Source organism: Poecilia mexicana, unplaced genomic scaffold (genome assembly GCF_051168715.1).
Source record: "Poecilia mexicana isolate PSO_F unplaced genomic scaffold, ASM5116871v1 scaffold_1, whole genome shotgun sequence".
NCBI lineage: Eukaryota > Metazoa > Chordata > Actinopteri > Cyprinodontiformes > Poeciliidae > Poecilia > Poecilia mexicana.
The window spans coordinates 15,641,177-15,654,741 of record NW_028263370.1 but is presented as its reverse complement, the minus strand read 5'-3'; the positions used below and the strand labels follow the sequence as shown (position 1 = coordinate 15,654,741).

The 13,565-nt window shown below is 36.5% G+C and overlaps 1 protein-coding gene across 1 annotated transcript in view; it reads left to right on the top strand.

Annotated features, from left to right (window-relative positions):
- The window catches only part of usp43a (ubiquitin specific peptidase 43a), a 121,048-nt gene that overhangs the window by 72,101 nt on the left and 35,382 nt on the right, over nucleotides 1-13,565 (top strand). The window contains exons 9-11 of the mRNA XM_088005349.1: nucleotides 7,644-7,747; nucleotides 10,249-10,326; nucleotides 10,529-10,658. Coding sequence (XP_087861475.1) covers nucleotides 7,644-7,747; nucleotides 10,249-10,326; nucleotides 10,529-10,658 — 312 coding nt within the window. The remainder of the gene's footprint in view (nucleotides 1-7,643; nucleotides 7,748-10,248; nucleotides 10,327-10,528; nucleotides 10,659-13,565) is intronic.

Below are 13,565 nucleotides of genomic sequence, written 5' to 3'. Positions count from 1 at the left end.
ATAATGCACTTTTAATGGATGATTAATGGAGCCTTTAGTGCAACTTTGCATTATTAGTGTCCTTATTTACCGAATCAAACTTCATGACAACAGTTGTAAACATTCATAAACACTCCTTCATGTTCATCAGTGTTATGTCATGTTTATGACTGTGTCGTGTCAGTCTCATGCAATCTGATTGGATTATTTTAATCCAATCAGATTTTATTGTAAAAGCCCTCTGTGAAGGACTTTTTTTGTACATAAAAGATGCTATAAAATGTATTTATTAACAGAGAAGATGTGGCAATTTTTCCATGGGTAAAACTTGCATGCTTGACTCCGCTGCTCAATCTACAAATGCCTTTACAGAGTAAAACACCTATAAAGAAGTTTATTAACCATACTGCCAGGAAAAAGCTTTGGTACAACAAAGAAGTAATCAACCAGACTCAAGTAGCATTACTTTTTCTTCTTAGTTCAGTTTCTTTAAAAAGAATACCTGTAATTGTATTGATTTTTTTTTTCAGTTAACTTTTCTGGCTTTTCCCCTCTCCTAACATTGTGTTGTGGTGCCACCTACTGGAATATGTGAAGATATCTTCAAATAAATTAAATGACAAATATTAACAAAAAGACAAATAATATAAGCAAAAACAGGAAATTGATAAACTAAAATCTTATGTTTATACAAAACCTAACACAGAAAACATCCCTAAAATGTTCCTGTCTTTAATGTTTTGACCATCAACAGCCAGGAAGTATTGGCAATGTAGTTTACATTGGCGCTTACGTTTTCCATCAAATGTTTTTTGGCGCCATCATGTGGTTGGTTTAGCACATGACAGCCCCAAATTTAGATATACCTTCAAGTTTGCTGCATTTTCTATACACCATGTAATCCATGGTTACTGCTCTGAATTAGAAGTTTAAAAGTTTTTTGCTTTGATGTGAAACAAGTTAAAATACCTCAGCGTGGAGGAAGTACTCAATACTTGGGAGGGTTTCATTAATATCTCCAAAACTCTCGAAGGCCTCATGTTGTTCCTAATTTGAATCATGACGCTCCCTGAAGGCCAAAGAAGAATCATTGATTCACCTAAAAGTGATTAGAAAATACCAGTGAGATGATTAGTGAGGATTAGTGTTTAGGGCAGAGCTCAGTGGGTTTATTTTCCCATGAAGTCTTCCTGGGATTAGGATAAGCCGCGTTAAACGGTTACAAATTAATATCCATCTACAGTTTTCACTTAAACATCGGCTCTTATTCTGATGATCATAACAGGTTTTTCATATGTACTAAATGAATAAGTTAACAAGGGAAACACCGCAGGAAAATGTGTGCATATCATGTTTCTGTAGCCAACTTTGATTTATTAAAATCAGGGAAATAAATGCAGCTATAACTCAAATCAGAAAATCGACTTAAACAGTTTTAAATTTCTTTATTAAGTCACATGAATAAAATGCTTCAAAAACACTGAGGGAGAATACAGTTGTACGATGAAAGTGCTGTTCAGAGCCGCCTGCTGTGTTCTTCCTGCCAGGGTCACCAAGAGGAATGTGAGTGTGCTAAAAACAAGGTGCTCTAAATAGACGTATCTTTCACAGTCACATTCGTAAATGTGGTATCAGAAAATAAATCATATTCACTGAGAAAAAGTAGGTTGAACTCCTGGCTCATTGAAGAAACACTTCCCTAAATACTTGTGCACAATTAGTCATTAGTGTGAAGTGCCATTTCTGCACTTGGCCTGTAGAGCTCAGCAGACAGGGCCGTCTCCTTCAGAGTCGCAAAGCCAAGGCTCCTGTTCACAGATTAATTTGCTTCTCTTTATGCTTGACCACAGTTTCTGTTCGCAGTTTGTAAGATTGAGAACGTTAGCCTGATTCACCGATGGAAAGCACATTCCATCTGTGAATACATTTTCCCCATTTACATAAATCTGCGGTATCCAAGATGCAGTTGGGTGGCCATTCGTGGCCCGTGGGATAATTTTGTCTGGCCTCTTTGCTAGAGGTGAGTGGGTTGTCTTAAAGCTGGGTGCTGAGTATTGCAAAGTTTGTATCCTTCCGACTATTGCAACTTTAGGTGACAAGTTCACACACCCACCCACACACACACACACACACACACACACACACACACACACACAATTACCCCGGATACACACATGCACTCACACACCCATGAAAATAATTCAGATGGTTTAAGGTCAACCAAACACATGTTCCTATTCCATCAATGTGGCCCGTCTATTTTTATGCCAGTCCACTTTAATAAGGTCAGTCAGGCAATCAAGATTCCACCTTGAGATATTTTTTGTAGATCAAATCTGCCCAAGCACAGGCAGACAGCTTCTGCACAATGTGTGCCTAAACCGCAGAGACAACAAAAAAATGTGTGAAAAAAATGTTTCAATAAGTAAAAAGTAATCATAAAAAAAAAAAAAAATATATATATATATATATATATATATATATATATATATATATATATATATATATATATATATATATATATTTAGAGGGATCTTTATAACTAATTGTAAATGAGCATTTTTATAAACAGGAATACAGATTAATCCTCATGATCAGGATGTCTATATACAGAATTACATCTTTTAGATCAGCTTCTGCAGCAGCAGATCGCACCAGGAGCAACTCCAGTCAGCTAAGAACGGGACAGTTAGCCTACATTTTACACAGACTCACCGTCACTGAACAGCAACAGATTGGGTAAAATGTTACCTGTGTCTTTTTACCATGAGAGTCTGTTGGTTGAGTAAGATTTGACATAAACAACATGAAAGCACGTCTGTCCTGTCCTGTATGAACGGTTCTAACTGGTGTTTCAATCAGTTAATTAATCAATCGAGTTTACCCTGCATAGCACATTCCAGCAACAAGGTGGTTCAAAGTGCTTTACATCATAAGAACACAAAAATATAAAGTCATGTAAGATACCACACAGTCAACAATTGGTCAGTGTTTCATTTATTATGGTTCAAAAGCAAATTTAAACAATCTTCTGACTGTTTCAGCAGGATCATGAACCATGTTACAAATCACAAATGATCTCAACGTGGTTTGCTGAAAAAAGCTTTGGGGTGTATAGCAAACAACCTTGTGACACGACCATGTCAATATGGGCTGAAGCATCTCGGGAATGTTTCTGTCACCATGTTGGATCAGTGCCGTAGAAAGTCAGGGCAGCTTAGAAAGCAGAACAGAGTCCAAACTGGCATGAGAAATGTTTAGAGAGAATACAGTTGGCAGTGGCAATATTCGTTCTTCCTTTCATTTACACAATATCACAGAGTTTGGGCACTTCCTGTCCCGGAGTGGTTCAGGAAGAACGTCCACCGTAAGATCAAATATAAATGAAGATGGCCATATACCTGTAAATGTATTTAAAAAAAAACAAAAAGGTAAGCTCTATCGTGTGTACCCTTTGCTTTACCGTGATCCAGCTCCCAGTTTCAATTAGCAGTTCAAGAGCTTGGTGTACTTTCAGAAATAGACTGAAAGCTTTTCTTTTTGATAACTCCCTGGAACCTTCACTGAAGGACAGTCCATTGAGTTATGCTGCTTTAGGTCTAAGCAATATAATAATGGCTCTCCTGCATTATATAGCAGAAAAAACTGAAATGATAGTATAAGTACCCACTTTTTATGCAAAATGCTATGAATCAATATCCTTGTTCGAATATGATTTTATGGAGCTTATTTACCAGAAAGTGCAGATCCTTTTTTTTTTTTTCATCAGATTTAATAAATGAGCAAAGAGCCAGTGATGAATAAAGAAAAGGGAAATTATCCATGCCCCAAGGTTGATCTTTTGTACCACCGCTGACTCCTTACAAGCCTGTCTGGTTTTCTTTTTTTTTTTTTGCTGATGTGATTTTAATAGAAACATATTTTAATCTTGCTCTTTTTGATCTAAGGTAACAGATTGTGTGTCTATCATGTCATCATTTAATCAGATTTTGATCTATTTTTTCTTTTCGTCCTGCAGCGTACTGTCAGATACATTCACATTCACAGATTCCCCAATCACAACTACACACCAGTCTAAAATGTTTATCTGCTTAAAAACTCAAAGGCAGGAGTGGTATATTTCAGCTATCCATTTAGCATTTAGCCTTCCATGGGAAATATCCTGCCATACAGTATCTCCAAGGCTTTAAGAGCCTCAGAATCATTCAAGTTTTCATGGGATTATTCAAGAAACCCGATCAGCCCATTGTTCAAACCCACACAATCAGGGAGGAAAATAAAAACCTTCGACAGAAACATGCCAGCAGTGTTTCTGTTCTGTTACTCGGAAGTTGTTCCACGCTTCTAAGTAACCGTGGCACACGTCTCCTTAAGGAAGTAATAACAGACGGTACATACCTCTGTCAGGTTGGACTGTTCCAGAGAAAAACAAAGGGCTAAACTAGCCCAACCGGTCTTACGACCACGCAACTGAAAAATAAACATTTCTGGGAAAAATGTGGCACACGTCCCAATCTTCAGTTCAGATGTAGAACTAGCTAAACTCAAATAATTAGAAACGCAGCAAAATCTCATCCAGAAGGTTCTGTCCGTTCTGTCCTCTCGGGGATTCCGGGGATTCCAGCAATTTTAATGTGAAGTTTAATTTTGCTTCCCTCTAAATTCCCAGGTTTTGCCTCAAGATGATGCTGATGAAACGCTGCAACTTCCTCTAAATTATATGACGACAATTCCTCCTTTAGTTTATGAGAGTCGTTGTGCGAAGCCACAGTTTCATTGTGGCCTAAAATGCATTGATTACTGCCAACAAATCACAGTTTGAAGGATCTGCTTCTTTACTCATAAAGCATCGTCTGAGTTGGTGCTGCATCTGCAGTGATGCGAGTGCTTTATGTGTCGTAGTAAAGCAAAGCTCTCGATTTACCAGATGATTTACATACCTACCCTCTTCAGAAGATGAAAGATGGGTGGATGGTTTGCTGTTTTTGCTGCTCATTTCAGCTTTTTTTGGTGGTTTGTTTTGTTTTTGTATTATAATGATTGTTCTAGCCACTGTATTTAGATTTATATAGATATTATATTGACTTGTTGCCTATTAAATGTATGCGAATGTTGCATGAGATTCATGTGGTATTTGTAAGGTCATGTAAGTGATACACATCGATAAACAGCGGGAATATAATTAAGTTTACACTTCTTCCCATTTCCTCGAATATGTAAAACAAAAGTTTTGACATTATGTTACATCCTCTAAGTATTCTTATATATATTAAAAAGAATAATCAACATAAACAATATTTGCATTATCACCATTACCAGTCGGATGGTCTTTATCTGGCCTCGATGTCCAAACCAGACGTGTGTTTTTACTGTTTGAGGTGCTAAATTTCACAGAAAGTGTAATGATGGAAAAGAAGAATGGGGAAAATGTGGGTTAACCATAATCGATATTATAATCACACTATTCAGCAATCATATCTCAATTACACATTTGCAAATATCCGTAATCTTTAGAAATGAAGCAGGATTTTAGTGTTGTTGTCATCTGAAAACTTTTTTTTTACCATCATTTCCCATGGAAACAAAGTCCACAAGGCTGCAATAACGTTTTGAGCTCAACTTTTTTCAGTTTATTTTAAGCATTTCATTTCGAACAGACTGAGACACTTCAATAATCTTTGTTTTTCCTGAAGAAACTTGACTTTGTCTATTTACATTTTCCTTCCAGATTGCCAACGGTCTACTTCTCAGCATCACGTTGTATTGTTAACTGATGCTAGTAAATGAAGTTAGTGCTGCCTCACTGACAATTATAATACTGCAGACTAATTACCGTAATGTGAACCCGATCGAGAGTTAAACTCATGGCCACAGTAATTATGTGTGAAAGCTTCAAAGGTGTTAGACTCGTGGGCGTGTTTGATTCAGGAAACTGTTCCTTATCTATAGCACGGAATGTTATAGATTTTAGAGAGAAGAGGCGTGGAGCAAATCAGCAACTTCTCCTCATGAAAGCTGCAGTGTTGAGATCAGGTAGTCAGGTAGGGGGTAGATCTGATGAAAAGCCCTGTGGAGTGCGACTCCCCGCTGAAAATCCACCATGAGGACTTCAAAGCCTCCTCTCATGTGAAGCAAACTGGTTAGACTGAAAAATTACAGCCCCACGGCGCCAAAAAAATCTTTTAGTGATGGCTTGACTTTAAACACAATCATCCATCAGTAAAAAATAAAAATAAAAAGGTACAAAACCAAGCAAAATTATCCAAACTTGTTGACAATGTATCCTGTTGTTGTTACAACGTTGAACGTATTTTGGAGATTTATTATCTATAGATCATCATCAAGTTCTACATGAAATTGTAACCAGATGTTTATAAGTGAATAATGTTGCTTCCACTTCATATTCAATCAACTAATCGAGTTTATTTGTGTAGCACATGGGTGTCCAACGTACGGCCCGCGGGCCGGAACTGGCCCGCCGAACGATTTAGTCCGGCCCGGGGGCTAAATGCATTATCATTTTTCATAAAAAAACATATACTTCGTTTAATTGAAAATCTGCAGTTCCTATACTGTCCACGAGGGGTGCTGTGTTTTATTCAGAGCACACAACATGATGCAACACTGCAGCGGAACTAACAGCAGATGGCAGCACTGAGCTTCAGGTTCTGTACACAAGTTCGATTCTATGCTTTACCAGCTTTTTATTTTGACCCTGGCAACCTCATATTTCTCGTGCATGCTAATATACATACATGTTATGTATGCAAGTTTTTCTATATGTATGTATTTTATGCATCAACAAATGTACTTAATCAAATGTCTGTTTAAAACAGCTGACACTTAAGATTTCAAATGTGTGAAGCCAGATAATTTGTTCAAATTGCTTCCCAGATGTTGAAAATTGATTTTAAATCTTTTCTTAATTTTTGTCTGTTGTATTTTGTGATGCAGGACAGTATTTTTAAGTTCCAAAAACTGTGAATAAATGTTTTGCAACATTGTACAATCACTGAGATCAGTTCTTATGCATAATGCACTTAAATAAATGCTTAACTGAGTAAAAGTATTGTTGAAATTGCAGATACCTTTCTTAAAAAACTGAGATTATTCATAATATATTTTGTAAAAGTGAAATTCGTTTAATATAAAAATCAACAACAAGTCCACTTTTATTGGTTCTATTTAATCTTGCAATGAGTTTACTTGTGTGGCCCCCTGCAGATCAGATTAAGCTGTATGCGGCCCCTAAACCAAAATGAGTTTGACACCCCTGGTGTAGCACATTTCAGCAACAAAGGCAGTTCAAAGTGCTTTGCATCATAAAAGCACACAAAATATATAAAGTTGTCGAACACCGTCAACAATTGCCATCTTACACATCAAAATGTTGATTCATGTTTCATTGATTAAGTTTCAAACAAGTAGGTTTTTAGTCGAGATTTAAAGGCAGAAGTGTTTCAGTTGTTTTCCAGTTTTTTGAGTTTGTTCCAGATTTATAATGCGTAGAAGAAGGCGGGTTTTTTAATAACAAATTTTTGTTTGATGTTTATAAAGGACATTGCATATTTTCAGACATGAATATTATAACCCTTTCCAAACTTCATTCCCCCCCCCGTTGCTTTTACAGTTGCTGGAGTGATTATGCTTGTTTCCTTCTGCAGAATGCTGGCGTTGAATTTAAGGTCAGAGTGGTTGGCGGATCCGCAGCCTCTAGCTACTTGTCCCCAAAGGACAGTCGACCATTGTGCCACCCTGCAGTTGACAGGTAGGCAAACAGATTCATTCTCGGGTAAAGCAGCTTTAGCAGCGTCAGGATTTGCATCCTTAACGGAAGCTCTCAAACTGAGATGGTCTCAATGTCGGAATAAAACCATCCTACGTTATTAGGAGCCCACACAAAGAAATAATTTCATTTTGGTGTTTGAACAGAAAGTCAGAAATCAGGGACCGTTAATTGGATTAGACCAGAAATAATAAACAAGGTGAAGGGAAATGGTTTAAGTCTAAAAGCACCAAGGTGATATCAGAGAAAGAGCTGAACCATAAATAAGATATTAAAGGAAGGGTGTTATGGAAAAACATTCTTTTTTTTTAGCTTTACATCATGTTGTGAAGTTATTCCATCATCAAAATGGACCTGAAGTTTTTCTTTGATTCTTTCATCCATGTTTGATACATTTTTTATTCTCTCATGCCAATATAAACACTTGCTCACACAAAAGCGGCCCTTATTTCCACAAAGTTCTTCCTTGGATCTGTAGCCCCCAGTCAAGCTTCCACCTCAGAGCACCCCCTCCTCCACACCTTGTCCACTCAGCTCCTCTAGACTAGCAGCAGCAATTAGCAAACAGCTGGGAAACTGCATGTCTGCTGAGCTTGTCACATGAGCTACTTCTTAATCCAACGCTCCAAACTGTTGTGTAATGAGAAACATTGTCATGACATTGTCGCTTCACAATCACAAATGTTTGTGTATTTTGATTAGGATTATATGTGACAGACCAAGACAAAGTCATGTAGTATATTAGATAAGTGAAAGAGAATCAAATTAAAATAGGAATGTATGATGTACATTCAGTTTTAGCCTCTTTGAATCAGTATTTTATAGAAACACCGTCTGCTGAAGTGACAGCTGCAATTATTTTTGGGTTTGTTTCCATCAGCTGTGCTCTGTTACAGATGGACATTTCTGCCCATTCTGCTTGGCAAAATAACTCCAATATGTTGCAGAGCAACTGTGTACTTTATTTATTTTTTAACTTTTACTAAGGTTAAAAAAAAAAGTTAGGTCTTTTTTTTTTTTTTTTTTTTTAGAATGATCTTTACCGGACCATTCCAGTATATAAATGTTTGCTGATCGAAACAGTCCCTTTGTCTCTGGTTAAATGTAGTTTAGTGGTATCCAAAGTGCAGCTGAGGTCCAGTTTTCCATCGGATGATGACGAGTAAAGAATAGTACTAACTGCTGCACACTTTTTACATTTTTGTAGGGAGATTTTCAGTCATACTTGGCCTTTCTACAGGATGTAAATGAAAAATGCACTCAGGAAAAAGACCAAGAAAAACAAGAAATTTAATCTCATCAACTTTCACCTTAAGCACATTGAGTTGCTCATACTTGTAAATTCTTTACAATTTCCAAAGGAAATAATTTTAAAGATTCTAAGAGAGTTTGTTTCCATCAAACAACTATTCATTTTTTGCACTTCTGAATTAATTACACTCATAATAACCTTTGAAGTGGCTTCTAGTGAAAACAATTTGGGTCGTACAGCTAAGCGTGTGCAGCATCTTATAGCAACTTAAAGGACATAGTAATTCATTAAAGATACATGGCAGTTAACTTGTGTAGTTCTAATTCTTTTTGTGCGTTTCATCATTGTTTGTACTACTTTATTGTTTTTTCTGTTGTGTTTTAAATGTGATTAAAACACAAAAAAATTCCTCCAAACATTCTCTATTATTCTGTCCCTGAGAAAATAACAAGTTTGATGACCCTAACTTACATAAAACATCAATAAAAGGGTCTGATTTAATCTTGCTGGGAAAATGAAAGTTACATGGAGTCGTACCAGTTAGAAAAAAATATGTTTACACAAATGGCTAACACAAATTTGCCTCAGTTGATTAAGATGTTTTTGTTATCTGAATAAATCACTGCAGTGGTAAAATTAGCAAACATTCTGTATTTAGAAAATGTGTTGAACAGAAGCAAAACGATGTACTGAAGGATAAATGTATGCAAAGGCTGGAAGTTCAACACATCTTTATCTGCAGGACAAATTTGCCAATATTTCCCTTCATCTTCCTGGACCAGTGAGATAAACATATGACATCGTGTAGCTGTTGAATACTAATGCTTATTATCGTCCCTGAGATAAAAGTTGTGCAGATGAACATGTTGTTAGAGCAGGTCTCCACTGGGCCAGTTTGCATGTTTCAGGGTAAAAAAAAAAAAAAGTTTAAATTTAAAGACTACCAAAGCTTGCTTTCTTGTTTAGCTTTGACAGATGGTTGTTTCCTGTGCTCAGATTTCTTTTGTTTTTGCTTTTTCTTATAACAATGTTTCAGACGAAACAATATGAAAAAGTATTTCTATAATAGTATCATAATAGTATAATAGTAATTGGAAGCAGTTTTAGTATTAAAAATTTTGGGGTAAAGTTAGTAATCTGAAACATTTGGTTGACAAAATTGCAAGAACTATTAAAGAACAAATATTATGAAGGTGTAAACCAAGTTTCTTAAAACATGTTTCTGTTGCAGGGCTTTAAAGTCTTGTGGGCCAGGAGGACCTCCTCATGTGAAGCTTGTTATTGAGTGGGGCCACAGCTCTAAAGAACGGTAGGCTCTGTGCTAAAGTTTCATTTTTAGCACAAAGTAACGAGCATTTTCTGATGCTGTCCAGAGGGGCCTTGTTTGCTAAAACACTAACTGATCAGTTTTATCTTTGTAAAATGGAGCAGACATAGACTCCCGCTGATTCTAGCAGCGGAAACGCAATTTAGCAACTGCATGCCAACAACACACACTGTGTTTGCCTCAGTCTGTTTGGCAACATCCACGAGGAGGTGGTGAAAGACGCAGAGAGTGTGAGGAGCCAGCAGCAGCAACACCTGCAGCAGCACAACTGCACCTTGGACGAATGCTTCCAGCTTTATACCAAAGAAGAACAGGTGAGACAGGTGGCTGCAAACAGCTCCTACTCTGTTGAACAAAACTCTGCATTTCAGAATGTCATTGAAAAGAGAAACAATGCAAAATCTAAGAGAAAGTTTATCTGTGCTCTTGGATGTGCTCTCCTCTGCTGGAAACGGAAACAGAAACATTCCCCTGCTGCTTTTAAATTGTTCACAAGGGAGCAGAAAACAGCAGCGGCATCAGAATTACCATTTGATGCTAGGTTTTGAGCTGAAGACTTTAAACTTTGCATTTATTGCAGTCAGGGTAGATAAATGTTACTTCCACTGTTTTAGGGAGCTCAGGGATATTAAAGGGACGTACTACTTAACGTAAAACTAGAGAAAATCAGGTATGTGATGAGCCTGGATTTTAAAAGCCTGGAAATCTTTCATAGTTTTTCAATAAACCCTCAACAAAGGTCCAGGAATAGCAGACCCTTGAAATTCTGGCTGAGCAGTGGTTCCATAAATCTTTACGTTGTTTTTGTTTTTGTTTGTTTTTTGTTGTTTTTTTGCTACATACGTTGTAGGTGACAGTATTTGCAGTTTTTATTTTTTATTTTTCTTCTTTGTTGGAATTATTTTTCTTCTTTGTTGGAATTGTGTTTTTATATAATGTGAAAAGTCTAATAAGTATTTTAAAAACTGAAATCATTGGATACTGATACGATAAAATATTCTATACAACTCATTTTGGGATTCTGAAAATATTAGTTATTTTTGTAAAATGTAAAAATAACCTTTTATATTATTGTATTTTTGGCGTTAGAAACAGCTTAGCGTTGGAAAAAATAAATAAATAAAACGCATTATAGCGACTAGTCAGACCTACAGTGGAATATTCTACACTGACCACAGATTCTTTAAAACAGTTTGCGATTTGTAAAACTTTTACAAAAACAACAACAAAACTGAGGATTTTATAAATTAGCACTTGAAGGTGTTAAAATTTCCTCTCAGTATTGTTCATTATCTCCTTGTGAAAACTCAGCAACACCAATAATTCTCATCTGGTTTTTAGAGGGCTGGCATTTTAGAGAGTTCTAGCATAGTTTGGGAAAGCACTGTTGTTAGAGCAACAACAAAAAAACTCTGCTGCATTTACAGGTCAGAACAATATTGGTAACACTTTTTCTGTGATGAAAGTAAAAACTAGCAGCAAGAGCTAGTGAAAAATCCCAAATGGCTCAGTTGGAAGATTGGGGTGACAGACGGTTCTTGATTGGTCACCAGATCTCTGGCAGGTGGAAGGAGGGCAAGAGGAAAAGCAGGAGGGATTTAAAAGGATTAGTGAAGTGAGACTGGGTCTAACTAACAGAAGGTGTAATGCAAGAGACAGACAAGGAACCCAGACATGAGGTGAGACAGATTTTACAGAAAAAAAAAAAATGAATTAGTATTGCAATTTATAGTTTATGCTAATTTTTAATATAAATAATGATTTGCTGTAAAGGCCAACATTGTTCTTTACTTCATATTTCCTAAATGGCAAAATGTTTGTTTGACTTCTCGGCTATGGTCGGAGTGGTTCTTAGTGGAATCTGAAGAAGTTCAGAAAAGGAGGTGTAACATTTCCATCAATATGTTTTCCAGTCACAAACTTATGAAGGTCTTGAGAGGTTTTATGTTTCCAACCAGGATGAGTTGATTCTTGTGTGATGCCTTGGTAAAGAGAAACACTTCAGTGGCCTTCAAAACTAAATGAACTAAAATACAGTAACGTTGCTCTAATAGACTGACTTTCTAAGCAGACAGCTTTTAGTGATTTTCAATATGCCTCCTTTTTTTCCTGTTTTTGTGATCCCTCTATTATTCCCCTTCATTACACAAAACCTTATTCATAAAATAATGAGTTATTTTTTTGTTTCTTTTGACTGCTTGGTAAGAATTTAATGTCAATACTTCAATTAGTGTTAGGAATGCTGAGAAAGGTAGAAGCCATGAATTGTAGTTTGTTAAATGATTACATTTGTGTCCTCATGTTGTGGTCGTAACAAACTAATGTAAATCTTTGATTACATTTAACCTGCATACAGCCTGTTAAAAAGCAAAAAAGAAAAAAGATCATGATCATTGGCTTTATCAGAGAAAATGACTTCATTGCGTCCTATAAACACCCTTTATGAGGTAAAAGCTTAAACTCTAATCTGTTCTTGGTTGCTTCTGCATATCTTCTTATATTCTGGTTGAAACTTGCATTAAAAAAAATTAAATGCAGGTAATCATGAACTTTGAGTATAAGTCCAGTTGTGAAGGTTCAATGCAAACTGTGAATGCTACTAATCAGATAATTTCACATTGTGTGCTCAGTATAAAGGTGCATTGTGCGATTGTGCCTTTATACACACATTCTAGCATAGTTTGAGATGTTCAAATTTTATTTCAAATTTGACGACAGAATACTAATTCTTTGCCTGGAAACTGATGCAGTAGTTGAAGGACAAGCTGTAGTCTCTCCTCTTTTTAACTTGAAATTGAAGTAGGTAACTTATATACATATATATATAATTTTTTTTTTTACAGAAGAACTGTCACTTTGTTGTGACTCAATAACATGAGATGGATAATCTCTTAAAAAAAAAAAAAAAAAAAAAAAGGAAATAAAAAATGTATCTCCTCTGCCTACACCCGGTGGTCCCACTGCCATCTACAGAAACTAACCAAAAACAATCAACCGGAGCCATGAGGAAGGTCTATGGCACCTTTAAACCATTAGCACACAGCTGTTCTAGTGGTGGGAAAACAACTTCCCATTATAGGAAACTTGTTTATCCGAGGTCATCGGTGGCCATGTTACCTTCCCCGCGCATCCACAGCATGCTGCGCTGTGGGGAAGAAGCTGCATCCCAGCAGAGTTCAAAGGGTTCTGATTGTTTTTGCACAGTGGTGCAGTTGGTAGAG